The 25343-nt window shown below is 53.4% G+C and overlaps 2 protein-coding genes and 1 pseudogene across 4 annotated transcripts; 2 read left to right on the top strand and 1 right to left on the bottom strand.

The window, feature by feature from the left end:
- Nucleotides 1–2984: 2984 nt before the first annotated feature.
- LOC148052700 (feather keratin Cos2-3 pseudogene) lies at nt 2985–5471 on the top strand (annotated as a pseudogene).
- A 7292-nt stretch (nt 5472–12763) lies between these two features.
- On the bottom strand, nt 12764–21901 carry LOC148052699 (feather keratin Cos2-3-like). Of its 2 annotated transcripts, none has more exons than XM_087778685.1 (2): nt 21818–21901; nt 12764–13081 (listed from the first exon to the last, which is right to left on the bottom strand). In XM_087778685.1, exons 1-2 carry the CDS (start codon nt 21899–21901, stop codon nt 12764–12766), a joined length of 402 nt encoding a protein of 133 aa, XP_087634811.1. The 2 variants fall into 2 exon arrangements, with proteins under 2 accessions (XP_087634811.1, XP_087634812.1); XM_087778686.1 differs by lacking the exon at nt 21818–21901 and adding an exon at nt 13370–13497.
- Nucleotides 13626–22769, top strand: LOC148052698 (feather keratin Cos2-3-like). 2 transcript variants are annotated; one of them, XM_087778687.1, is made up of 2 exons: nt 13626–13709; nt 22452–22769. In XM_087778687.1, exons 1-2 carry the CDS (start codon nt 13626–13628, stop codon nt 22767–22769), a joined length of 402 nt encoding a protein of 133 aa, XP_087634813.1. The 2 variants fall into 2 exon arrangements, with proteins under 2 accessions (XP_087634813.1, XP_087634814.1); XM_087778688.1 differs by lacking the exon at nt 13626–13709 and adding an exon at nt 22030–22157.
- Nucleotides 22770–25343: the final 2574 nt, after the last annotated feature.

Below are 25343 nucleotides of genomic sequence, written 5' to 3'. Positions count from 1 at the left end.
TTTCTCCCTACTGCCCTGGCTGGAGAGACAGAGATCTAGCCTCACCACAGGTCCTGGCTGCCACTCCTGGGCGGGCAGATCACAGAGCTACAGTGGCAGGCAGGGAACAACTACCCAGAGAACCCTCCACACCTTTCTACACAATGCAGCCTGCGTAATGCTGAGCTGAGTATCTGCGCATTCTTCTTCTTGTTGTTTTTTGTTGTTTTTGTTTGTTTGTTTTTCTTTTTGTTTTTTGTGTTTTGGGTTTTTTTTTGACTTCACCTTCTCTGAATGTCCTTCAAGCATTATGTCAATCCCTCAGTAAATTGGCAACATTTTCTCCAATACATCCAGGAGAGGAGAAGTTCCTCTATGTGCTACTGGTCTGTTCCCAACTGCTCTTCCAAAATACCTACGTATTAACAGTGCACGTAAGAACGCTTGGTATCTGCAAAAGAAAAGTGCAGAGTCTTATGATCTTTATATACCCATTGCTCCTGATATGTCTCAGATGGTTTGCTGTGTTCTACCTAACCTCCCTGCTCCTCTGCCATGAAGAAGCCCTCTGGAGAGACAATGGACCAGCGGTTAAAACATTCGTCCCAATGCAAGAAATTAAACCTCCTCCTTTGCTGTTCCCCAGGCTTCTTATGGCCAGGGCCAGGATCTTCAGCATTGGGCAGTTCCTACTTGTGCAGTCAGGCCACAGCTGCTCTTTTCTGCCCCTGAAGTTCAGGCCAGATCTCCAAAGGGACTGTAGAAAAGTAATGGACAGTTATTGCAGGCTGCGGTCAAGCAAAAGGCACGAAGGAGGACGTTGGAAGCCTCCTTCTCTTTGCCCAGCCTTGAGATCACTACTACATCAACTGTCCCTCAGCAAAGAGGAGGTGTCCCTGATGATCTGCTGCTGCCATCCACATCTATGCCAGACAGAAGTGCTGCACCCACCCCTGCAGAGGGAGGGGGAGGGACCTGCTACCCACCTGTGCCTGCTTTGCTCCAGGGACTGCCTGGATGGAGACAGGAGCAGGCACAGACAGAACACCTGAACCCCGGTGTCTGTCAGTCTCTCCCCACAGCTGCATTTTCTCTCCCTTCTCCCCACAGACAGGGGAGGTTCTTCAAGAGAAAGATCTCTGTGAACAGCACCTGCTGCAGAAACCCCCATCCAGAGACAGACACAGTCCCTCACTCCAGCAGCAGGATGACAACCCAACACAACCCTAAGCTATACAGCAGCCCTTCTCTGCCCTTATGTGCACGTACGCACGTAAACAACCTCTGGCAGCCTGTGCTACCCTGACCTCAGCTCTCCGCTACCCAGGCAAGCACAATGAAAACCCCTTTTTAATCCCTTCCAATGAATGCCAGGAGGATTCAGCTTGCAGCGCTCCTTTACTACGCTGCTCGGGACCTTTGCTAGCACAGTGAAGAGCAGCTGTAAAGCTTCAGTTGTCAGCACAGCACCTCCCATTCACAGCCCTGCTTCCACATAGCCTTCAGGATCACGTTGCTCAGCTGAGGTTGTGGCAAAAGGGATGGGAAGCCCAGCTGACAGAGGGCACAGGGATGAATCTTTCCTGGCTCCCTCCCTGGACTCAGGCAGGTTGGGTGCTACTTTGGGCCTGGAAAGGCCGCAAGGGCCCTGACTGTCCAGCAGCGCTGCCCCTGCCCTTACCCCTTCACGAGGAGCACCCAGCAGCCCCTGCCCCAGAAGGCAGGAGACGTGGGGATGCAGAGTTATTACAGCAGCTGGGCTCTGGGGCTGCGCGCAGGGAGATTCAGGTAGCTCCGGCTACTGCACGTGTGATTAACTTAGCAGCAGTGGGGACGGAGGGCCCTGCTCCTCTGGCATTCAGAAAAACTCCCTAGATTTGGCAGCTGGAGGGTCTTTGGGCCCGTCAGCTGCAGGCTGCTTACTTCCTTCAGCTTTCATGGACAAGGCCAGCAGACAGGCAACCACTGAGGAGTCATGGCTCCTGGAGTCTCTCATGCCCTGGATGGCCATGAAGATGGTGTCTGTCCTCGCTGAGGGGGAGAGGTGTTTCCCAAACATCTGTGGGAGAGAGGAGGAGAGAGAAGTCACAGTGCCCTGAGCGCCCTGTCAAGGGTGCTTGGCTAAGAAGTGAGAGCAGCTCCGGAGAGACATGGTGGGCAGTGCTGGAGCAGTGCCTCCTGAAGGGGTTGCACTGGACTGCAGCACGGCCCTGTGGAGGGTATGTGCAGAAGGCCATTGCGGTGATGGGCAAAAAGTGAGTTCAGGGTTGCTGTGTGCTTGGCCCTGAAGGAAAGCAGAATTTCCTGGTGGCCAGGGGCTGGTGCTGCTGCTGTGCCCTCAGGTCAGCTAAAGCATGTTGTCTAGAAGTATGTCCAGACAGGTTTTGACTGGCTCCACAGATGAAGACTCCACGACCTCTCTGAACAACCTGTTCCAGTGTTTGACCACCCTCACAGCAAAAAGGTTTCTCTTTGTGGTCAGCTGGAACGCTGTGTGTGTTAATTTTTGCCCTTTGCCTCTCTCCCTGCCGGTGGGCACTACTTGAGAAGAGCCTGGCCACGCAAGACAGAAGGTCTCCACTCGCTGGTCCCCCTGGAGCTGGGGATGCACTGTGCTGCCCTTTGGTGACGTGCTGCCTGGAAAGGAGGGGCAACATCAATAGGAATGATGGAGAGCTTGGGATGGCAGACTGAAGGCATCAGGGAGGAATCTGACTGGCAGAGAAAGAGGATCCCTTATGCACATGCCCCTAGGCTGATGCCACACAGCTGCTTCCCTGCACCCCTCAGGAAGCTCTCAGGGGTACCCAGGTGGGGTACACCTCAGTGCTGCCAGAGCAGGGAGGCAGCAGGGCTGAGGGAGCTGGCTTAGGGACAGCGTGCAACAAATGTGGGTAGTGGTGGTTCCAGGAAAGCAAGCCTCCTGGGAAGGCGAGGCTGCGGGCAGCCTGAAAACACTGCCGACTGCCAACTGGACTTGGCAGGAATCACAGTGAAGTCAGAGCATGCCGTTGCAGCTTCTCCAGATGAAAGGCTTCATCTGGCAAATGCCAAACTGTTTTGCCAGCATGCTTGCTTATAAGGAAATGCTGATCGGAGCAGAACCAGTGGGTGGTTTCCCCTGTGTAGTGATGATGGCGTTCCCCTTCTCTTCCCGAGGCCATGGGGCCCTGAAACTACGTCTTCTGCATCTCAGCCAAGGCCAAACGGTTGGGAACCGCTGTTTCCAGGCAGTCCCTCATTTGAGGCTTGGAGGGGGAGCTTACGCCACGGCTGGATTCCTGTAGTGCTGCTGGGGGGGGGATCCTCGGCCTTTCCAACGTTGGTGCCGTTTTCTGGTGCCATTGGCTCCAGCCCTGATGTTCACCACCTTCCTCCTCCCAGCCTCCCCAGGCTCTCATTCCTTTTCCCATAGCTCCTGGCTCTGGACAAGAGCCAGGCGGGGGAGAGGGCTACCCCATGACTACAGACCAGCAGAATCCTGTAGCCTCAAAGCTTTTACATGAGTCAGGAGCGAGGGCCCTGGGAAGCAGCTCAGCCCCTCGAGGCTGCCTGGAGGCAGCATGAAAAGAGTTGGCCTGGGTTCAGGGTTGTCCTCAGTGAGAGCTGAGTGCTGTGGCCCTGTCCGTGTCCCCTCAGACAACGAGGGGCTGAGACTGTGTCAGTGCCTGGCACTGTCGTGGCGGGATGTCACTGCAGGCCTTGGAATGCTTGGGCCTGGGCGTGAGGTCACGCACAACTATGTACGCTCACGCATGCACTAACACGTGCCCAACATGCCCAAGCGTGCACAAAGATACACACCGATGCACAGACACAAGCAAACGTGCACAAGGACACAGACACGTGTAGTTGCATATAAGTACTGACACCCGTGCAAAAAAATACACACCTACACAGAAACGTGATGTCACCAGAGGCACGCAGGTGTGTGTACACACAAGCATACAAGCACATAGATGTGCATGCAGATGATCGCACAGACTGGTACACGATCACGCTCCCACGCACGTTATTGCAGCTAAGCACATGGGGGCAGGGGTGATGGGAAGGGATGTGACTGAGGAGCTGCTGGGGACCTCCCTGCCAGAGCAGGGGTGGGGCACTCTAAGCAGGACAGATGCACAGGCAGCACTGTTAAAGGAGTCTCAGGGACTGTCCAGAGAGAGGAGGAGGCCAAAGAGGTTGGCAATTCCCTCCTGAGGGCAGCTTAAGGCGAAAGAGAGGTGAAAACCTGAAGTGCAGCACGCCTGCCTGGGAAGGCAACAGCCACTGACTGTTGGAGTCAGCTGAGAGGGAAGGAAAGAGGAGGGCAGGCCACATACTCACAGGAGCCCCTGTTTGATGAGCCAATAATTGCAGGGCTGAGAGGAGCTTGGGCCCTTCCTGTCAGCAGGCTCATAAAAAAAAAAAAAACAAAACCACCAGAGTGCCCCACTTGACATCACCTGCCTCCGCTGGAACCCTCTGGCACTCAGTCCGTGTCTTCTCCCCGCACTGACGCATCCTTGCCCCAGAAATCATAAGGCCTGTCACCCCAGGAATACAAGCATCCGTGAGGGAATGAGCATGACAAAACAAGGAAATGCAAAGACAGCGTGGAGGGAAACAGCAACACGTGCCATGTCATTACCTGGGATGTTTCCGTTCATTAGGAGCATACAGGAAAACTGATGCTTAGGCAGCAGCTGCCTTTGGGCCTGAGGCAGTGTGAAGACAATATAAAAGCCAGCCCAACTTGTCGCTCTCTCAACCACTTCTGCCACCTCCTTCTCCTTGGGAACCAGGTGAGTTGGAAGCCCCTTTCTCCTCCACCTCTTCTAGGACGGGGTCATGCCTTCAAGGACAACTCAGCTGATACCTGCTCCTTCATCTTATGTTTGTGCTCTGAGATCGTGGTCACGGCAGAGGGCAGAGGAGAGATGGTCTGGTCTGTCACGGAGAGAGACTGAGGCTGGGATGAGGTGGCTCTTTGCTGCAGGCTAGTCAGGAGCATCCCTGGGCCTGGCTGCTAACCGAAGGGCCCCGCTGGGCTCAGGCAAAGAAGCCCTTGCTCCCCCTGCGCAGCTTCTACCTGCCTACCCGGCAGACGCTTTGGTTTCCTTTAGGTGGGGTTTCCGGCTGCTCCTCATGTTTCCCTGTGCTCTGCTTCCCCCTGCCCTCTCTTCCAGGTGCACCTCTGTCCCAGAGACATGTCCTGCCAGCCCTGCTGCTCGCCCTGCGGCCCGACCCCGTTGGCCAACAGCTGCAATGAGCCCTGCGTCAGGCAGTGCCAGAACTCCACCGTTGTCATCGAGCCCTCTCCCGTGGTGGTGATTCTTCCTGGCCCCATCCTCAGCTCCTTCCCACAGAACACCGTTGTGGGATCCTCCACCTCCGCTGCTGTTGGCAGCATCCTCAGCTCTCAGGGAGTGCCCATCACCTCTGGGTGCTGTGACCTCTCCTGCATCACCAGCCGCTACTGTGGCAGCAGAAGGTGCCCCCCTTGCTAAAGCCCCTGCTGACAATCCAGACAAGGAGCCCCGGACACCCAGAAGATGATGCCAGGCTGAATGACGGAGATTGTGGCCATTGCGCTGAGAGGGGCTGAGCAAGCCCCGCTCTTCCTGCAAAGGGTGTCAGCCCTTTGCAAGGGGCCAGCCTGTGCTCTCTGAAAGCATGGCCAATGCCTCTCGTTCCCTTCCTCCCCTTTCTCCTTTCCCTTCTTTTCCTGTGTTGTTTTCTGCTCCCCTGGACCATGAGGCCCACCAAAGCCAGCCTGGGGGGACCTGCCTGCCCCTCTCCCTCTGTGGGGCACTGACTTTTGCCTGCCCGTCCTTTCACTGTGGCCTCCTCTCGGAGACATCTTGTTTCCCTCTTTAGACTCATTAAACTCTGCTGCATCCCAGCCTCTGGCTCTGTGTGCTCGTTTCCTCTCTGGATGCTCCTTAAAGCTGTCCAGCGAGAAAGGAGATATGCTGGGAGGGAACAAATGGCTGAGCAAGTGGACCCTTTCTCATTCCTAGAGGAATGCGAGGGCAGGACACACCGTCTGTGCGCCTCCTTCAGTCCCTGTCCCTTGGAGCTGAGGACGACATCTCTGGCTACTCCACAGTCACTGACCATCAGCCCTTCCCTTGCTGCATCTCTGCCCAGAAATATTCCCCTTGGCCTCAGAGCACGCCCTACAGATGGTGGTCCCAACTTGGGCTGTCTTCATGGGAGCACCCCAGTGCTGCAGGAGGCCCTGGGAGGTCAGCAGCCCCACAGGCACTCAAGGCAGTTCCTCTTGCTCTGGATGGAGCTGTGCTGGGCGAGAAGGCTCAGAGAGAAGACGGCCGTGAAGGATGGAAGGAGGGGAGGGGAGGAGAAATCACCTTGGCTAGAGCCCAGAGCCTCCTCCTCCTCACCTTCCCACCCCTCTCCAGAAGGACGGGGCATGGCAGCCATCCAAGAGCAATGACAGCTAAGGCAAGTCCCCTGTTCTTCTGCCACACCCATACAGTGCCCCGTGCAGCCCAGCGGCTGGTTACACAGATTTGCAGGGCTGAGGTGTCGCACAGATTGCACATCCCCAACTGCCGGCAGACACAGCAGCTCCACGACAGAAAGCTTATTCGCATGGGCCTGCAAGATGACACAGAAGAGCGACGGACAGTTCCTCCCATGGTACTCTAGAGAGAGTACTGATCAGAACAGCCCACGCTCTCTCGTTGCAGCTGATGGCAGGTGCAATCCCATCCTGGGGCGCAGGGGAAGAACAGTTGCATGGCAGAAGCTCTCTCGCCACCTTCTCCTTTTCCCTGGGGCCACTAACCCCAGCCCCTCACAGAAAGAGGATCTTTGCCTGCAGGTCTCTGGCTGCATAGGGGAAACAGGGCTGCCAGGGGAGCACTGAGGCCCCTTTCCCCAGAGCTCCGCCTTGCACAGAAGGGCCTCCTGCCAGGACGACAAGAGAGGAGAAGGGTACTGTGCCCCTCCTCCTACCTCCCACCTCTCCTGAAGCCTACAGCTCATGGGCAACAGCCTGTGGTGCTCGAACCTCTAGAAAGCTGGGACTACAAAGGCAGCTGAGATCTTCTGCACTGACCTGTCTCTGAAACATTGAGAGTGGATGGGCCAGAAAAGAGAGGCAATGAGGGATGGGTGGTTGGGGAAAGAAAAGCTGTAAACCTGCCACTAGTGCAACTTCCCTCCTTCATTCATGGCTCTTCTATGTCCTCCAGCCCCAAGCTGCGTGGTGGGATGCGGGATGGGGGTCGTGGTCAGTACGCAACAGTTCCTTTCTGCCACTGTTTCCTCCTCAGGCTTCTCCTCTGCTCCAGCACGAGCCCTTCCCATAGGCTGCAGCCTGTCAAGACTGGCTCCAGTGTGGGTCCTGTCCGTGGGCCAGAGTTCCCACCAGAAGCCTGCTTCAGCATGGGCTCTGCACAGGCCACAGTTCCTGCAGGACATGATATCCACCTGATCTGGTGTGGGATCCTCCATGGGCTGCAGTGGGGAGATCTGCTCCACTGTGGTCTCTCACACGGGCTGCCTGGGAATCTCTGCACTGTCGCCTGCAGCACCTCCTCAACCTCTTTTTTCTCTGGCCTTGGTGGTTGCAGGATTGTTTCTCACACTTGTTTTTAGTTCATCCCTCACTTCCTGTGCTCCATTTTGCCCTTTCTCAAACGTGTTTTCATGGAGCCACTCCCAGCATTGCTAACAGGCTCAGCGTCGGGCAGCAGGGAATCTGCTTTGGAGCTGGCTGGAACTGGCTCTGTCAGACGTGGGGGCAGACCCTGGATTCTTCTCGCAGGGACCACCCCTGCAACCTTCCTGCCAAAGCCTTGCCACGTAAGCCAAATAGAGTGAGTCCAACAGAGTATGAGGCACAATTAGATGAATAAAAATTTCAACAGAAAAGAAGCAGTCCAGGCTCCATTAAGGGAGGGATGTTACTTTGAAAACTCTTAAGAAAAATGGTATTACTAGTCACGCTTAGAGATTTGGAATAAATGCTCCAAAAATACAGCCATCTAATGTCCTTGGTAGATCCTTTCGGAAGTGGAGCAGATGGAGCTAATTATGGTGATTTCCTTAATGTTATTAACATCAGATCTTAACTGCAGTATTTCACAGTCTCCCTGGGCCTCTTTGGCAGCTTAAGGCAATTTCCCAGAGGATTCTGCCTGGCCGGTCCCTGAGGCGACAAAAATCTGCTCTTATGGAGTGCGGGGTTGCAATTCTGCCTTCTGTTCTGCACAGCCACTGCACACTCCAGACGTGAGAGCTACCCCAGCTTTTCCCCAGACCCCAATAAGATCATAGGTCTGCAAGTGTGCACAGAGTTTTAAGTCGTCCTGCTTGTGTTCTGCCTCAGGCTCTTGTCTTACATATGTCTGGGGAAAAGGCAGGTCTACACATCATGCAACTGATGCTACATGGAGGAAGTGGGTCACGCTAATCATGCAACGGGCTCCAATAGGAAACCCCAGTCACCCAGGAATCTTGGAAGTGATCACGGACTGGCCAGAAGGCAAAGAGTTCGGAATATCGCCAGAGGAGGAGGTGACACATGCTGAGGAGGCCCCACTGTATAATAAACTACCAGAAAATGAGAAGCAATATGCCCTGTTCACTGATGGGTCCTGCTGTCTTGCGGGGAAGCATCGGAGGTGGAAAGCTGCTCTGTGGAGTCCTGTACGAGAAGTTGCAGAAAGTGCTGAAGGAGAAGGTGAATTGAGTCAGTTTGCAGAGGTGAAAGCCATCCAGCTGGCTTTAGATATTGCTGACTGAGAAATACGGCCGATGCTGTATCTCTGTACTGGCTCATGGATGGTAGCACATGCCCTGTTGGGTTGGTTGCAGCAATGGAAGCAGAGCACCCAGCAGTGCAGAGGCAAACCCATCTGGGCTGCCGCATTGTGGCAAGCTATTGCTGCCCGGATAGAGAACCTGGTTGTAAAAGTACATCACGTAGATGCTCACGTACCCAAGAGTTGGGCCACAGGAGAACGTCAAAACAACCAGCAGGTGGATCAGGCTGCTAGGATTGAAGTGGCTCAGGTGGATCTGGACTGGCAACATAGGGGTGAAATACTTCTAGCGCGGCGGGCCCACGAGACCTCAGGCCATCAAGGAAGAGATGAAACATATAGATGGGCTATATGTGACCGATGGGTGGACTTGGCCATGGACACTCTTGCACAGGTTATCCATGAATGCGAAACATGCACTTGCAATCAAGCAAGCCAAGCGATTAAAGCCTCTGTGGCATGGAGGACGATGGCTGAACTATAAATCCGGGGAGGCCTGGCAGATCGATTATATCACATGCCCACAAACCTGCCAAGGCAAGCGCCATGTGCTTACAACGGTGGAAGCAACCACCGGATGGCTGGAAACACATCCCGTGCCCCGTGCCGCTGCCCGGAACGCTCTCCTGGGTCTTGAAAAGCAAGTCCTATGGCAACGTGGCACCCCAGAAAGAATTGAGCCAGATAACGGGACTCAATTCTGAAACAGCCTCATAGACACCTGGGCCAAAGAGCACGGCAGTGAGCGGGTATATCACATCCCCTACCACACATCAGCCTCCAGGAAAATCAAACGATACAATGGACTGTTAAAGACTATACTGAGAGCAATGGGTGGTGGGACATTCAAACATTGGGATGCACATTTAGCATAGGCCGCGTCGTTAGTCAACAGTAGGGGATCTGCCAATCGAGCTGGCCCTGCCCCATCAAAGCTTTTACGTACTGTAGAGGGGGATAAAGTCCCTGTAGTGCACATAAAAAATACGATGGGGAAGACAGTCTGGGTTACTCCCGCCTCAGGCAAATGTAAACCCATTTGTGGGATTGCTTTTGCTCAAGGACCTGGGTGCAGTTGGTGGGTGATGCGGGAGGATGGGCAAGACCAATGTGTACCTCAAGGGGATTTGGGTTTGGGTGCAAATAGCCGACAAACTGAATTGCGTAATGTTAGTTGCTATATAATACTGTATGTCATCACGTCTATGATTACTATATGCCATGTCAACAGCATACAGTAAGAATCGCCCAAATTAATGAAGAATGAACATTGAGGAAACTGAGCAGAGTGCAGAGGTGATAGAACCCAAACTGGCTCCAGCATGCAGCAACCCAACACCACACACTCCTGCCCCGAAAGACTGTTATGACAGATGAAGCCCAAAGTCATGGACTAAAGGAACTCAACGAACGTTTTAGAGGGATAGCCCACAGACTAAGGAAATGGTAGCTGTGTGTGTATATCTTACCTGTCAAAAGACTGGAAAAGTGGTGGTGATTAACTGGAATGTGTTGAAAAGACTGGGCATGACGTATATGGTATAGAATAAGGGGTGGCTACAAAAGAATGGAATAGCCCTTTGGGCAGTCTGGGCCAGCTGTCCTGGCTGTGCTCCCTCCCAGCTTCTTGTGCACCTGGCAGAGCATGGGAAGCTGAAAAGTCCATGCCTAGTGTAAGCACTGCTTAGCAACAACTAAAACATCAGTGTGGTATCATCATTATTCTCATCCTAAATCCAAAACGCAGCACTATACCAGCTACTAGGAAGAAAATTAGCTCTATGCCAGCTGAAACCAGGACAGTAACCTAAGTGCATCCTCCATCCTAGTCTGCCTTGTCTCTCATCCAGCTTACAGGTAGTGCAATTGAGGGCTCCCCTCTTCCCTTTGTTGACCTTCCTGAGATCATTCTGCTGGGAGGCTTCAGCCAGGGACGACTCCCCTTCCCATGGGAGCAACTTTCAAGCTTAAGTTCTAGCGCTTGGCCCCAAGCCGAGTTACAGCTCCAGCAGTGACACATCTGGGCCTCTATCTGACCATGAACCCCACTGATCTCGGTTTGGACCCTGACATGGAGGTGACTTCCCAGCTTAACATGGGACCTTCCTTATCTCTGTGAACACACCTGGTGATCGCTGGACATTGTGGAACACTGATGACTGCCATGAGGCCTCCTCCTGACCTTGACTCACTGACTCACTGACCCGCCTTTCCAGCCTGACCCCAGACATATGGAAGACAAGAGCCTGAGGCAGAACACAAGCAGGACAACTTAAAACTCTGTGCACACTTGCAGACCTATGACCTTACTGGGGTTTTGGAGGAAAACTGGAATGGCTCTCGTGTCTGGAGTGTGCAGTGGCTCTGCAAAACAGAAGGCAGAACTGCAACCCTGCGCTCCATAAGAGCAGGTATTTGTCCCCTCGGGGACCTGCCAGGCAGAATCCTTTGGGAAAGCGCCCTGGGGGGTCAAAGAGGCCCAGGGAGAATATGAAATCCAGCAGTTAAGAGCTGATGCTACTAAAAATAAGGCAATCACCATAACTAGCTCCATCTGCTCCACTTGGTAAAGGCATCAGAAAGATCCACCAAGGACATTAGATGGCTGTATTTTTGGAGCATTTCTTTCCAAGCCGTAAAGCCTGGCCAATAATACCATTCTTCTTAAGGTTATTTGAAGTTCAATCCCTTCCTGAAGCCTGGGCTGGTTCTTTTCTGTTGAAATTTTTATTTGCCTAATTGTGTTTCACACTCTGTTGGACTTGCTTTTATTGGGTCTATGTGGCAAGACGTTGGTAGCTGGGCAGAAGGTTGCAGGGGTGGCCTCTGTGAGAAGCGTCCAGTGCCTACCCCCATGGCTGACAGAGTCAGTTCCAACTGGCTCCAAAACAGACTCACTGCTGCCCAGCGTTGAGCCTGTGAGCGACACTGGAGGTGCCTCCGTGAAAACATATTTGAGAAAGGGCAAAACACTGCACAGGAAAGGAGGAAAGGAGGAAAAAAGAAAGTGTGAGAAACAATCCTGCAAACAGCAAGGCCAGAGAAGAAAGAGGAGGAGGAGGTGCTCCAGGCAATGATGCAGAGATTCCTGGGCCACGCGTGGGTGAGACCACGGTGCAGCAGATCTCCCCACTGCAGCCCATGGAGGATCCCACGCCAGATCAGGTGGATATCATCTCCTGCAGGAACTGTGGCCTATGCAGAGCCCATGCTGAAGCAGGCTCCTGGCAGGAACCCTGGCCCATGGACAGGACCCACGCTGGAGCCAGTCTTGAAAGGCTGCAGCCTATGGGAAAGGCTCGTGCTGGAGCAGAGAAAATCGTGAGGAGCAAACAGTGGCAGAAAGGAACTGTTGCGTACTGACCACCACCCCCATTCCACATCCCACCGTGCAGCTTGGGGGTGGAGGAAATAGAAGAGCCATGAATGAAGGAGGGAAGATGAGTCTGTGTAAAAGAGGTGGATGGAGTGAAGGCTGAGTGTGGCTGATAGCAATCCGAACTGGTGAATTACCTCAGCCCTGCATATCTGGAGAACAGCTGGGCCCTGCCAGGTGCGGGAGCCAGGGATGTCTTCCTCAGCTCCAAGGGAAAGGGCACAAAACAAAATCCACTGCAGTGAATCCCACCCTCCCCTTCCTCCACCTTTTTTCCCGGAGCAGACCGGAAGAGTTGCCTCGGAAGGAAAGAGTACTCGAAGGCTCAGGCTTGGATGCAGCACAACTTTAATGAGTCTAAGGAAGAAAAGGAGGTGGCTCCCAGGGAGCACCAGGGGCAACCACTAAGATGCGGTGGAGCTCCTGCAGGGTGTCCGTCTGGCCTGCCCTGCCGAGGGAGGGAGGCCAAGAGGTCTCTGCTAGGCTGGCATTGGGAGACAGCGACAGCAAAGGAAAGAGAGAGAGAGAGGAGAGTGGAAGAAGGAAACAATGGCAAGAAGCTCTCTTTCCTGTCAGCACCATGTTGTGAGGTCTTGGAGGTTCTTGCTTGGGGCCGTGGCCAGCAGCTTCAGCAGGGCTGACATCTGTTGCCACAGTAGCGGCTGGTAATGCAGGAGAGGTCACAGCACCCAGAGGTGATGGGCACTCCATCACAGCTGAGGATGCTGCCAACGGCAGCGGAGGTGGAGGATCCCACAACGGTGTTCTGTGGGAAGGAGCTGAGGATGGGGCCGGGCAGGGTCACCACCACGGGGGAGGGCTGGATGACGACGGTGGAGTTCTGGCACTGCCTGACGCAGGGCTCATTGCAGCTGTTGGCCAACGGGGTCGGGCCGCAGGGCGAGCAGCAGGGCTGGCAGGACATGTCTCTGGGACAGAGGTGCACCTGGAAGAGAGGGCAGGGGGAAGCAGAGCACAGGGAAACATGAGGAGCAGCACTGCATGCAACCACAATGGAGCCAAGGCACCTCGTGGCCCAGCACACACTACCCAGCTCGAGGCCCAGGAGCCACCTCAACTAAGTCCCAGCCTCTCTCTGCGGAAGGAAGACCTTCTCTCTCCTTCCCTCTCCCATGAGATGCAGCTCCCAGCCCTGGGCTAGGGCAGCCCACATCAGCTGAGACATGCATCGAAGAAAGACCTAAACATGAAGGAGAAGAGTCTTCACACTCACCTGATTGCCAAGGAGAAGGAGGCGAGAGCAGTGGATGAGAGAGCAGAGAGTTGGCCTGCCTTTTATAGTAGCCCTGCACTGCCTCAGGCCCAGAGGCACCCTTTGTGGAAGTACTAATTTTCTGACAAGCTCATGTCAGATGCAAACCATCCCAGCTAATGGGATGGGCCGTGTCCTGGTTTCCTGCACTGCTGCCTTTTTCTTTCCTGGCTTATGCCACGTCATTTCCCATATGAAGGCTTCTGTAAGTGTTGGGATGAGAGGCCTGAGGATTTCCGGGGCAGAAACACGTCGGCGCAGGCAGAAGGGTCAGATCAAGTGCTGGTGGCATCCCCTGCAGGCAGGTGATGTGTGCACCTGGGTCATTCCTGTGGGCTTGTTTGTGGCAAAGTTGTCAGGAAATGGGCACCGCTCTCATACTTCTCCTCCAGATGCCCAAGGACCGCCATTGAAGAGGTCATGTCACAGGTGGTCCCCAGCATGTCCTCAGCAGAGCCCACACTTGCTGACGTTTTCCTGGCTTTACGTGAGCGCATAGATTTTTGCATGGTTCCATGCAGGCATGCATGAGAACACGTGTGCCAGTCTGTGCCTGTGGTGACCCTCATCGTGAGGGCATGTGCAGGTCATAGCAGAATGGTAGCTGGAAAGGAATCTACAGCGGCGTGGTGGTGCCTTTGGCCTGGCAGAGAGCTGCTCAGAGAACCGAAATGCAGTCTCTGCCTCCTCTGCCCTCCCTTTCTTGCTTTATGTACAGGGAGAAAGGCCAAGAAAGCCTGCCCGCCTTCGCAGGCCGCTGTCCCTGAATCGATTCCCTTATGATGCTGTGTTGCTGGTGACTGGGGTGGCACACAGGCTCCTCGTGTACATGCCAATGGCAGATGCACTTGTGCAGCTCATCTGCCTGGTGCTGAGTGAGGCAGGGGCCGAGACCTCACACCAGATGGTATTGGACTAAAGGTACCAGGGTCCTGATGTTGCTCTGCTGTGAGTGGTAGGATAGTTGGACCGACCCAACTTAGAGGTAGCATAGCTGAGGGCTGCCCCCTTCCCTTTGTTGGCCTTGCTGAGATCATTGCCAGATGGTGCTGCTGGGAGGCTTCATTGCGAGCCAACTCCCCTTCCCATGGGAGCAGCTTTTCAGCTTAAGTTCTAATGCTTGGCCCCAACCCGAGTTACATGTCTAGCAGTGGCACATCTGTGCCTCTGTGTGGACATGGACCCCACTGGTCTCAGTGTGGACCCTGACATGTGGGTGACTTCCCGGCTTGACCTGAGACCTGCCTCGTCTCTATCAACACACCTGGTGATCACTGGACTTTGTTGAACCCTGATTATTGTCCTGAGACCTCATCCTGACCTTGACTCACTGATGCACTCTTGTTGCTGTTTAACCCCGGCTGGCAGCTGAGCACCACACAGCCCCTCACTCACTCCCGCCAGGTGGCATGGCGGGGAGAATTGGAAGGGTAAAAGCAAGAAAAATCATGGGTTGAGATAAAGACAGTTTAATAGTTAGAAAACAATTGCAAGGAAAAACAAAACAACAAAAAGAAAGGAAAATAAAACCAAGAAAAACAAGTGATGCAAAAGAAAACAATTGCTCACCACCAACTCATGCCCAGCCAGTCCCCGAGCAACGGCAGCCTCTGCCAACTTCACCCCCCCAGTTTTATTGTGTAGCATGACATTATACAGTATGGAATATTGCTTTGATCAGTTGGGGTCAGCTGTCCCAGCTGTGTCCCCTCCCAACTTCTTGTGCACTCCCAGCTACTCACTGGCGGGGCAGGCTGAGAAACAGAAAAGGCCTTGAGGCTGTGCAAGCACTGCTCGGCAACAACCAAAACATCCCTGTCTTATCAACACGATTTTCAGCACAAATCCAAAACATAGCCCCATACGAGCTACTACAAAGAAACTTAGCTCTGTCCCAGGCAAAACCAGTACACTCACTGACCTGCCTTTTCCCCACACTATCATATGTAAGACAAGAGCCTGAGGCAGAACACAAGCAGGACGACGTAAAACTCTGTGCACACTTGCAGACCTATGATCTTATTGGGGTTTTGGAGAAAAGCTGGGGTAGCTCTCACGTCTGGAGTGTGCAGTGGCTGTGCAGAACAGAAGGCAGAATTGCAACCCCGCACTCCATGAGAGCAGATTTTTGTCGCCTCAGGGACCGGCCAGGCAGAATCCTCTGGGAAATTGCCTTAAGCTGCCAAAGAGGCCCAGGGAGACTGTGAAATACTGCAGTTAAGATCTGATGTTAATAACATTAAGGAAATCACCATAATTAGCTCCATCTGCTCCACTTCCAAAAGGATCTACCAAGGACATTAGATGGCTGTATTTTTGGAGCATTTATTCCAAATCTCTAAGCGTGACTAGTAATACCATTTTTCTTAAGAGTTTTCAAAGTAACATCCCTCCCTTAATGGAGCCTGGACTGCTTCTTTTCTGTTGAAATTTTTATTCATCTAATTGTGCCTCATACTCCGTTGGACCCACTCTATTTGGCTTACGTGGCAAGGCTTTGGCAGGAACTTGCAGGGGTGGTCCCTGCGAGAAGAATCCAGGGGCTGCCCCCACGTCTGACAGAGCCAGTTCCAGCCAGCTCCAAAGCAGATTCCCTGCTGCCCGACGCTGAGCCTGTTAGCAATGCTGGGAGTGGCTCCATGAAAACATGTTTGAGAAAGGGCAAAATGGAGCACAGGAAGTGAGGGATGAACTAAAAACAAGTGTGAGAAACAATCCTGCAACCACCAAGGCCAGAGAAAAAAGAGGTTGAGGAGGTGCTGCAGGCGACAGTGCAGAGATTCCCAGGCAGCCCGTGTGAGAGACCACAGTGGAGCAGATCTCCCCACTGCAGCCCATGGAGGATCCCACACCAGACCAGGTGGATATCATGTCCTGCAGGAACTGTGGCCTGTGCAGAGCCCATGCTGAAGCAGGCTTCTGGTGGGAACTCTGGCCCACGGACAGGACCCACACTGGAGCCAGTCTTGACAGGCTGCAGCCTATGGGAAGGGCTCGTGCTGGAGCAGAGGAGAAGCCTGAGGAGGAAACAGTGGCAGAAAGGAACTGTTGCGTACTGACCACGACCCCCATCCCGCATCCCACCACGCAGCTTGGGGCTGGAGGACATAGAAGAGCCATGAATGAAGGAGGGAAGTTGCACTAGTGGCAGGTTTACAGCTTTTCTTTCCCCAACCACCCATCCCTCATTGCCTCTCTTTTCTGGCCCATCCACTCTCAATGTTTCAGAGACAGGTCAGTGCAGAAGATCTCAGCTGCCTTTGTAGTCCCAGCTTTCTAGAGGTTCAAGCACCACAGGCTGTTGCCCATGAGCTGTAGGCTTCAGGAGAGGTGGGAGGTAGGAGGAGGGGCACAAGATTCCTGGGTGACTGGGGTTTCCTATTGGAGCCCGTTGCATGATTAGCGTGACCCACTTCCTCCATGTAGCATCAGTTGCATGATGTGTAGAGGGGATCCTCCCTTTGAACATGCAGCCCAGCACCAGCAGTCGGGGTGTCAGGAGGAGCTGTGCTTCACTACCAACCACTTCCAAAGCAGCTCAAACGTCTTCATATGCTGCCAGTGTCTCTTTTTCATTTGGAGTATAGCGGGCCTCGGATCCTCTGTATCCCCACCTCCAGAACCCTAGGGGTCGACCTCGAGTCCCCCCTGGTGCTTTCTGCCAGAGGCTCCAGAAAGGGCCATTCTCCCCGGCTGCGCTATAGAGCACATTTTTTACATCTTGTCCTGCCCAGACTGACCCAAGGGCTGCTGCATGAACTACCTCCTGGTTAATTTGTTCAAAGGCTTGTCATTGCTCAGGGCCCCATTTGAAATATTTCTTCACAACAACCCCATGCAACGCTACAGGCCGGGGGAGGAGTGGCTGGAGAGCTGCCTGGCAGAAAAGGACCTGGGGGTGTTGGGTGACAGCCGCCTGAACATGAGCCAGCAGTGTGCTCAGGTGGCCAAGAGGGCCAATGGCATCCTGGCTTGTATCAGGAAGAGTGTGACCAGCAGGACCAAGGAGGTGACAGTGCCCCTGTACTCGGCATTGGTGAGGCCACACCTCGAGTACTGGGTTCAGTTTTGGGCCCCTCACTACAAGAAGGACATCGAGGTGCTGGAGCGTGTCCAGAGGAGGGCAACGAAGTTGGTGAAGGGTCTAGAGCACAAGTCTTAGGAGGAGCGGCTGAGGGAACTGGGGTTGTTTAGTCTGGAGAAGAGGAGGCTGAGGGGAGACCTTATTGCTCTCTACAACTACCTGAGAGGAGGTTGTAGCGAGGTGGGGGTCGGTCTCTTCTCCCTAGTAACAACTGATAGGACGAGAGGAAACGGCCTCCAGCTGCGCCAGGGGAGGTTGAGGTTAGATATTAGGAGAAACTTCTTCACCGAAAGGGTGGTCAAGCATTGGAACAGGCTACCCAGGGAAGCGGTTGAGTCCCCTTCCCGAGAGGTATTTAAAGAACGGATAGATGTGGTGCTCGAGGACATGGTATAGATGGACTTGGCAGTGCTAGGTTAACGGTTGGACTCGATGATCTTAAGGGTCTTTTCCAACCTTGACGATTCTATGATTCTATGATTCTTCTGGGTCACTTGATAGACAGGGCTTGTGATCAGACTGTAATTTGGAGGATGCATTCTCCAAAAGCCCACAATGCCCAAGAAAGCTCGTGTTTCCTTTTTGCTGGTTGGTGGAGACATGGCGTGTTATTTTGTTGATCACATCCATTGGGATCTGACGACGTCCATCTTGCCATTTTGTTCCTAAAAACTGGATCTCCTGTACAGGTCCCTTGACCTTACTTTGTTTTACGGCAAAGCCGGCCTCCAGAAAGATTTGGACTATTTGCTTCCCTTTCTCAAAAGCCTTTTCTGCTGCGTTGCCCCGTATGGTGATGTCATCAATGTCTTGCAGGTGTTCTGGAGCCCCACCCTGGTTCAGTGCCATCTGGATCAGCCCATGGCACATGGTAGGGCTGTGTTTCCACCCCTGGGGCAGTCAGTTCCAGGTGTACTGGACACCCCTCCAGGTGCAAGCAAACTGTGGCCTGCGCTCTGCCGCTAAAGGGATTGAGAAGAATGCATTAGCAATATCAATTATAGCATGTCATTGGGCTGCTTTTGACTCTAGTTCGTACTGAAGTTCTAGCATGTCCGGCACGGCAGCGCTCAGCGGCAGCATGACTGCCTTCAGTCTACTGTTAGCCTCCACTCTCCATTAGGCTTTTGCACTGGCCATATGGGACTGTTAAAGGGTGGGTGAGTCTGGATGATCACTCCTTGGCTCTCCAGCTGACGAATCAGCTTATGGATAGGAATCAGGGAGTCTCTGTTGGTGGGACATTGCCGCCAGTGCACTGTTGTGGTAGCGATTTGCACCTGTTGTTCTTTGACCCTCAACATCCCTACAATAGAAGGGTCTTTCGAGAGACCAGGCAGGGTAGACAGCTGTTTAATTTCCTCCGTCTCCAAGGCAGCTATAGCAAGAGCCCACCGGTACCCTTTTGGGTCCTTGAAATCCCTTCTCCTGAGGTAATCTAGGCCAAGGATGCATGGAGCCTCTGGGTGCTTCTGCCACTCCTTCCCGGTTAAGCTCACTTCAGCCTCCGATACAGTCAGCTGTTGGGATGCCCCTGTCACTCCAGAAATACAGATGGGTTCTGCCCCTTCATAGCTCGATGGCATGAGGGTGCACTGTGCACCGGTGTCCACTAGAGCCTTATACTTCTGTGGGTCTGATGTGCCAGGCCGTTGAATCCACACAGTCCAGTAAACCCTGTTGTCCCTTTCCTCCACCTGGCTGGAGGCAGGGCCCCTCTAGTCCCGGTCATAGCATTTGTTTCTCACTTCTTGTAAATGCAAATCAAAAGTCCATTTATTAAGATTGGATGCAAAATCAGCCCTTCTACTCTGTCTGGGGAAGTGCTCACTGGAAACCGGAGTAGCAATTTTCCTGGAAGAACCCCCTTGTGTCATTGCTTTGCCTCGCAACTCACGTACCCGTGCCTCTAGGGTCGAGGTAGATTTGCCATCCCACTTCCTCATGTCCTCTGCGTGGTCATGCAGGTAATACCCCAGGGTGGCCCGTGGTGTGTATCCACTATATCTTCTCTCTTGAACAGAGAGGTGCTTCCTCCTAATGGCTGAGATACTGGTTCGTACAGGTGAGGAGCAGGACATATCCTCTTTGAGTCGCTAGAACTCCCGAGATAATTTCTCAGCTAGCATGTCAGGCAGTTTCTCCACAGCCAAGACACAGGCCCGTAGGGAGGAAGAGAGACTTTCTTCGTCTTGCCGCAGTTGGCCAGCCACTTCATCCACTGTTGGTCCCGCTTCATCTTTCCCGGTCATTATTCCCAATGAGTTTGCGTACAATGATGGTGCACTCCATCCAAACTTCCGCCACATGGGTTATGTGCGCTGGACTTCATCTGGATCTTTGGATAACTGCTCGTTGTCCAGGTCACCATAAATCACCTCCAGCATGGCTAATTCCCTCAGGTACTGGATACCTCTCTCCCTGGTGGCCCACTTGCCTGGGTGGCATACAACATCTTCCTTGAAGGGATACCTTTCCTTCACGCCTGACAGGAGTTGCCTCCAGAGGCTGAGGGCTTTTGCCCCTTTTCCAATCGCTTTTTCAATGCCCCCTTCCCTAGAAAGGGATCCCAGCAGGTTGGCTTCCCTCCCCTCTAATTCCAGGCTACTGGCCCCATTATCCCAGCATCGAAGCAGCCAGGTGACAATGTGCTCGCCTGGATGATGGCTGAAATCGTTTTGCATATCTCGCAGGTCACTCAGGGACAGGGATTGGGTGGTTACCATCTCATTTATGGGTTCTGCCTCTTCCTCCTCCTGTTCTCGTGATGGCCCTGGCTTATCATCAGCCCTTAGTAAACAAGCTGATTTTCTTGTGTATTTTTTCTTCTGTATAGGGGTGACTGATACTGGCAGAGGCTGGTTCTCTGGCATAGCTGCAGCACCTGTCGCAGGGGCTGGCGTAGCCGCAGCGCCTGTCATTTTGTCATCGGATCCAGAGATGATGTCTTCCCCTTGAGGCTTCTGAATAGTGTTGAATAGGGCTCGGTAGGCATGGGCCAGGCCCCAGCACGTTGCAGTGATGTGCGTCTCCATAGAATTGCCAGGGTGACAGCATACTTTTCCAAATATTCTACTGATTTCTCAGGACTCTGCACTTGTTCAGGGATGAAGTTCCAAAACACTGGAGGTGCCCACCGTCCTAGGCTTTTGCCCGTGCTATTCCGCACACCCTGCCATTCATAACTATCCGGCCTTGGGGCAGATCTCGGGATGATATTCTTAAAGTGCTTATTAACCTTAGACAAAACCAAGACAGTATTCCCGAGAACTACCAATAGATATATCTTAACTACCCAAGGATGTTGAAGAAACTGAAAAGTGGTTGTAATTGAAGGAGGAAACACCACAGAAGAAGGCAGCAAAGGTGCCATTCTGTATTTCCTCCCTAAAACACCTCTCAGAGGAAGAGGTATAATGGCTAATTGTCTCCATGAGGTGGTACCCGAAGTACAGTAATGGCTTCACTACAGAACCCAAATACCAGATGAAGCTCAAGGTCAGTGTTTTAATAACAAATCTCCAGGCAAAACATCACTAATCACTGCGGAGCACAGAAAACCGCAAAAACCAAAAGTGAGAAAACTCATGGGCTGTGGTAAGAACAGTTTAATAATTGAAGTAAAATAGAACAGAATAGTAGTAATAGTAGTAATAGTAGTAGTAGTAGCAATAATAATAATGATACAATAATAATACACAAAGCAAGTGATACACTATACAAAATTGCTCACCAGCCGCTGATCAATGCCCAGCTTGTCCCCAAGCAGCAATCGCTGCACCCTGCCAACTTCCCCCGTTTATATACTGAGCGTGATGTTATATGGAATGGAATAGCCCTTTGGCCAGTCTGGGTCAGCTGTCCTGGCTGTGCTCCCTCCCCGCTTCAGTGGGGTCCATGGTCAGAGAGAGGCCCCGATGTGTCACTGCTGGAGCTGTAACTCGGCTTGGGGCCAAGCGCTAGACCTGAAGCTTGAAAGTTGCTGCCATGGGAAGGCGAGTCGTCCCTGGCTGAAGCCTCCCAGCTTCAAGGGAGCCCTCAATTGCACTACCTGTAAGCTGGATGGGAGACAAGGCAGACTAGGATGGAGGATGCACTTAGGTCCATTACAAAATACCTGCCACCTCTGTCGCAAAGAGGGAATGTGCCTGACCCCCCCTCATGAAACAGCAGCAGATTTTGTGTGATTTGGCCTTGAATCACATATCCCTGCCTTCCTAGATATAGTCGCTGGGCAATCGGGTTCAGTATTTTATAGGGGACATGGAAGTCCTGGTGCTTGAACACCAAAGGAGTCCTCAGTAGTTTGACTCTCCCTGTCATGCCTGCAGGGGATGCCACCAGCACTTGATCTGACCCTTCTGCCTGCGCCGACGTGTTCCTGCCCCGGAAATCCTCAGGCCTCTCATCCCAACACTTACAGAAGCCTTCATATGGGAAATGACGTGGCATAAGCCAGGAAACGAAAAGGCAGCAGTGCAGGAAACCAGGACACAGCCCATCCCATTAGCCGGGATGGTTTGCATTTGACATGAGCTTGTCAGAAAATTAGTACTTCCACAAAGGGTGCCTCTGGGCCTGAGGCAGTGCAGGGCTACTATAAAAGGCAGGCCAACTCTCTGCTCTCTCATCCACTGCTCTCGCCTCCTTCTCCTTGGCAATCAGGTGAGTGTGAAGACTCTTCTCCTCCTCCTTCAAGATCCAGTCTTTCCTTGATGCATGTCTCAGCTGATGTGGGCTGCCCTAGCCCAGGGCTGGGAGCTGCATCTCATGGGAGAGGGCAGGAGAGGGAAGGTCTTCCTTCCGCAGAGAGAGGCTGGGACTTAGCTGAGGTGGCTCCTGGGCTTTGAGCTGGGTAGTGTGTGCTGGGCCACGAGGTGCCTTGGCTCCATTGTGGTTGGATGCAGTGCTACTCCTCATGTTTCCCTGTGCTCTGCTTCCCCCTGCCCTCTCTTCCAGGTGCACCTCTGTCCCAGAGACATGTCCTGCCAGCCCTGCTGCTCGCCCTGCGGCCCGACCCCGTTGGCCAACAGCTGCAATGAGCCCTGTGTCAGGCAGTGCCAGAACTCCACCGTTGTCATCGAGCCTCCTGCTGTGGTGGTGACCCTGCCCGGCCCCATCCTCAGCTCCTTCCCACAGAACACCGTTGTGGGATCCTCCACCTCCGCTGCCGTTGGCAGCATCCTCAGCTGTGATGGAGTGCCCATCACCTCTGGGTGCTGTGACCTCTCCTGCATTACCAGCCGCTACTGTGGCAACAGATGTCAGCCCTGCTGAAGCTGCTGGCAACGGCCCCAAGCAAGAACCTCCAAGACCTCACAACATGGTGCTGACAGGAAAGAGAGCTTCAGGCCACTGTTCCCTTCTTCCACTCTCCTCTGTCTCTCTCTCTTTCCTTTGCTGTCGCTGTCTCCCAATGCCAGCCTAGCAGAGACCTCTTGGCCTCCCTCCCTCGGCAGGGCAGGCCAGACGGACACCCTGCAGGAGCTCCACCGCATCTTAGTGGTTGCCCCTGGTGCTCCCTGGGAGCCACCTCCTTTTCTTCCTTAGACTCATTAAAGTTGTGCTGCATCCAAGCCTGAGCCTCCGAGTACTCTTTCCTTCCGAGGCAACTCTTCCGGTCTGCTCTGGGAGAAAAGGTGGAGGAAGGGGAGGGTGGGATTCACTGCAGTGGATTTTGTTTTGTGCCCTTTCCCTTGGAGCTGAGGAAGACATCCCTGGCTACTCCACAGCCAATGGCCTTCAGTGAGAGGATGGCTCCAAAGGGTGGCAGGAGTGGGCGTGGGGAGACAATAATGCCTGGGGACAGCCACCTGCCTCGTCTCTGTCTGCCCCTCCCCTCCATTGACCCACCTAGGGTCCATGGCCAGCACACGTGGGCACAGGCAGAGGAGGTAGGTACCTCCTACAGTCCTTCAGCACCTGGCAGGGCCCAGCTGTTCTCCAGATATGCAGGGCTGAGGTAATTCACAAGTTTGGATTGCTATCAGCCACACTCTGCCTACGCAAAGCCGTCCCCACTCCCTCTCAACCCAACATGCCCAGCAGGCTCTCATTGCTTGCTTCACGTGTCCATCTTCCCTGTGCAAGCGACTTGTGGCTTCACTATTAATGTCAACACGTAGGTGTGATTTTCAATTATACTTGAAAATTGCCTTTTAGACCTTGGCGTTGAGCCCCGGGCAATGCTCTAAATCCTGGCACCCCTCTGGTGTCCTTGGTCTCCTGAGTGCAGAAAAGGAACTCCTGAGGGCACTGCTGGGCTCAAAATAACCTCTCAGGCACACAGTACCCTGTGAACCATCTGAAGTTCCAGTCATGCTCCTCCTGCCCTCAGTTCGGGGCAGGGACACCATCTTCCTCCATCTCACTGGGTGCTGGGCACCTTCAGAGGTACAGGGAAAGCATCGACCCACGTATAGCACAAACTCTGGGGATGACCTCTTCGTACTCAGCTTCCCTGACTCCCCACGTGCTCTGAGGCAGGGTCAGCCTGAGCTCTGCTCACACCACCGCTGCTCCTCACATGCAGGCCAGGGTCTTCCTAGCACTGCAGTCCCTGGCTGTTAGAGATCTGTCCTCCAACAGACTCTGCACACCACTGGGAGCCACATGGGCACGCTGAAGGGCAGGGCTGGGCCCTCACAGTAGGACACCTCTCCCCACGCTGGGCCTTGCAGGGAACAGGACCAGTCCGGACAGTTACACTGGGAGGATGAATAGTGCTTCTAAGCCCAGGAAGGCACAGCCCCTGCATGGGTCCAAGGCCCCGCTCTGCCCTGGGCCCAGGCAATGGACTCCAGGAGGGAGCCCTTCAACACACAAGAGAGCTGTCACCAAGAAGACCGAGATGATCCGTACACTCCTCGGGATACATATATGTGCCACCTTAGACAGAAGTCTAATGTGGGCCTGCTGACTCACCCTTTGGGGGATCTCATTTCTTTTGATTGTAACAAAAGCCTTCTAGAGAAGAAGTTCAAATATTCAAGTCCCTGTTTGCTATTCCATTCCTGCAGTGTATGTCTCTTTAGGTGAACGAGTCTAGTAAAGGAAGAGGACATTCCCATGCAGCATCCCATTTTCTCCGAAAAAAATGCTAGCCTCAATTGCAATCAACTCTTCTGCAATGCGGATTTTCTTTGTCATGACAGTGGTGCAGTGGAGTGGTCTGCATATGGTCACATAGCGGTTGAAGTACACCACTGAGAGGACCATAGAATCATAGAATAGTCCAGGTTGGAAGGGGCCATGAAAGATCATCTGGTCCACTCCTGCATGGGAAAGGGAGCCTAGATGAGGTTATCTACCACCTTGTCCAATCGCATCTTGAAAACTTCCAGCAGTGGGGACCCTACCACATCCCTGGGCCGGTTGTTGCAGTGAATGATTGTTCTTACTGTAAAAAATGTATTTCTTTGTCAAGATGAAACCTCTCCCGGTGCAACAGGTTCTCGTTGGCCCTTGTCTTCCCCATGTGGCTCCTTGTGATGAGAGAGACTCCGTCCTCTTTGTAGCCACCCTTTATGTACTGGAATGCTATGTACATTCCATGGACTGGAATGCTATGCTGAGGTTCCCGCCGAGCCGTCTCTTCTCTGGGGAAAAAAGACCTAACTCCTTCAGTCTTTCCTCATAGGACACGTTCTCCAGCCCTTTGGTACAACGGGGTGGCAGCAGGCACTGGACCAGGATCAGCAGAAGCTGAGTCAGGGGACTTGGATCCCTGCGGTGGCTTTCTTGGTGCAGAACAGCCAGTCAGCAGTAGAGCCACCTGGCTGAAGATGACGACAAACCCAGTGCCCATGCTACCAGATTTTCTTTTTGTGAGAGTGGTGTAACGGAGCAGTT

The sequence above is a fragment of the Nipponia nippon genome, unplaced genomic scaffold (genome assembly GCF_047370975.1).
Source record: "Nipponia nippon isolate SJK-2023a ecotype South Korea unplaced genomic scaffold, ASM4737097v1 scaffold_45, whole genome shotgun sequence".
Taxonomy (NCBI): Eukaryota; Metazoa; Chordata; class Aves; order Pelecaniformes; family Threskiornithidae; genus Nipponia; species Nipponia nippon.
Note: the sequence above shows the minus strand (reverse complement) of the source record. Positions and strands in the feature narration are given on the sequence as shown.

Excerpts from the sequence above, each read along its gene's own strand:
- LOC148052699 (XM_087778685.1), bottom strand. The coding sequence starts at position 21,901 with ATGAGAGGCCTGAGGATTTCCGGGGCAGGAACACGTCGGCGCAGGCAG. Across the intron at positions 13,082-21,817 it reads GCTGGTGGCATCCCCTGCAG|GTGCACCTCTGTCCCAGAGA; the intron begins GCATGACAGGGA and ends CCTCTCTTCCAG.
- LOC148052698 (XM_087778687.1), top strand. The coding sequence starts at position 13,626 with ATGAGAGGCCTGAGGATTTCCGGGGCAGAAACACGTCGGCGCAGGCAG. Across the intron at positions 13,710-22,451 it reads GCTGGTGGCATCCCCTGCAG|GTGCACCTCTGTCCCAGAGA; the intron begins GCAGGTGATGTG and ends CCTCTCTTCCAG.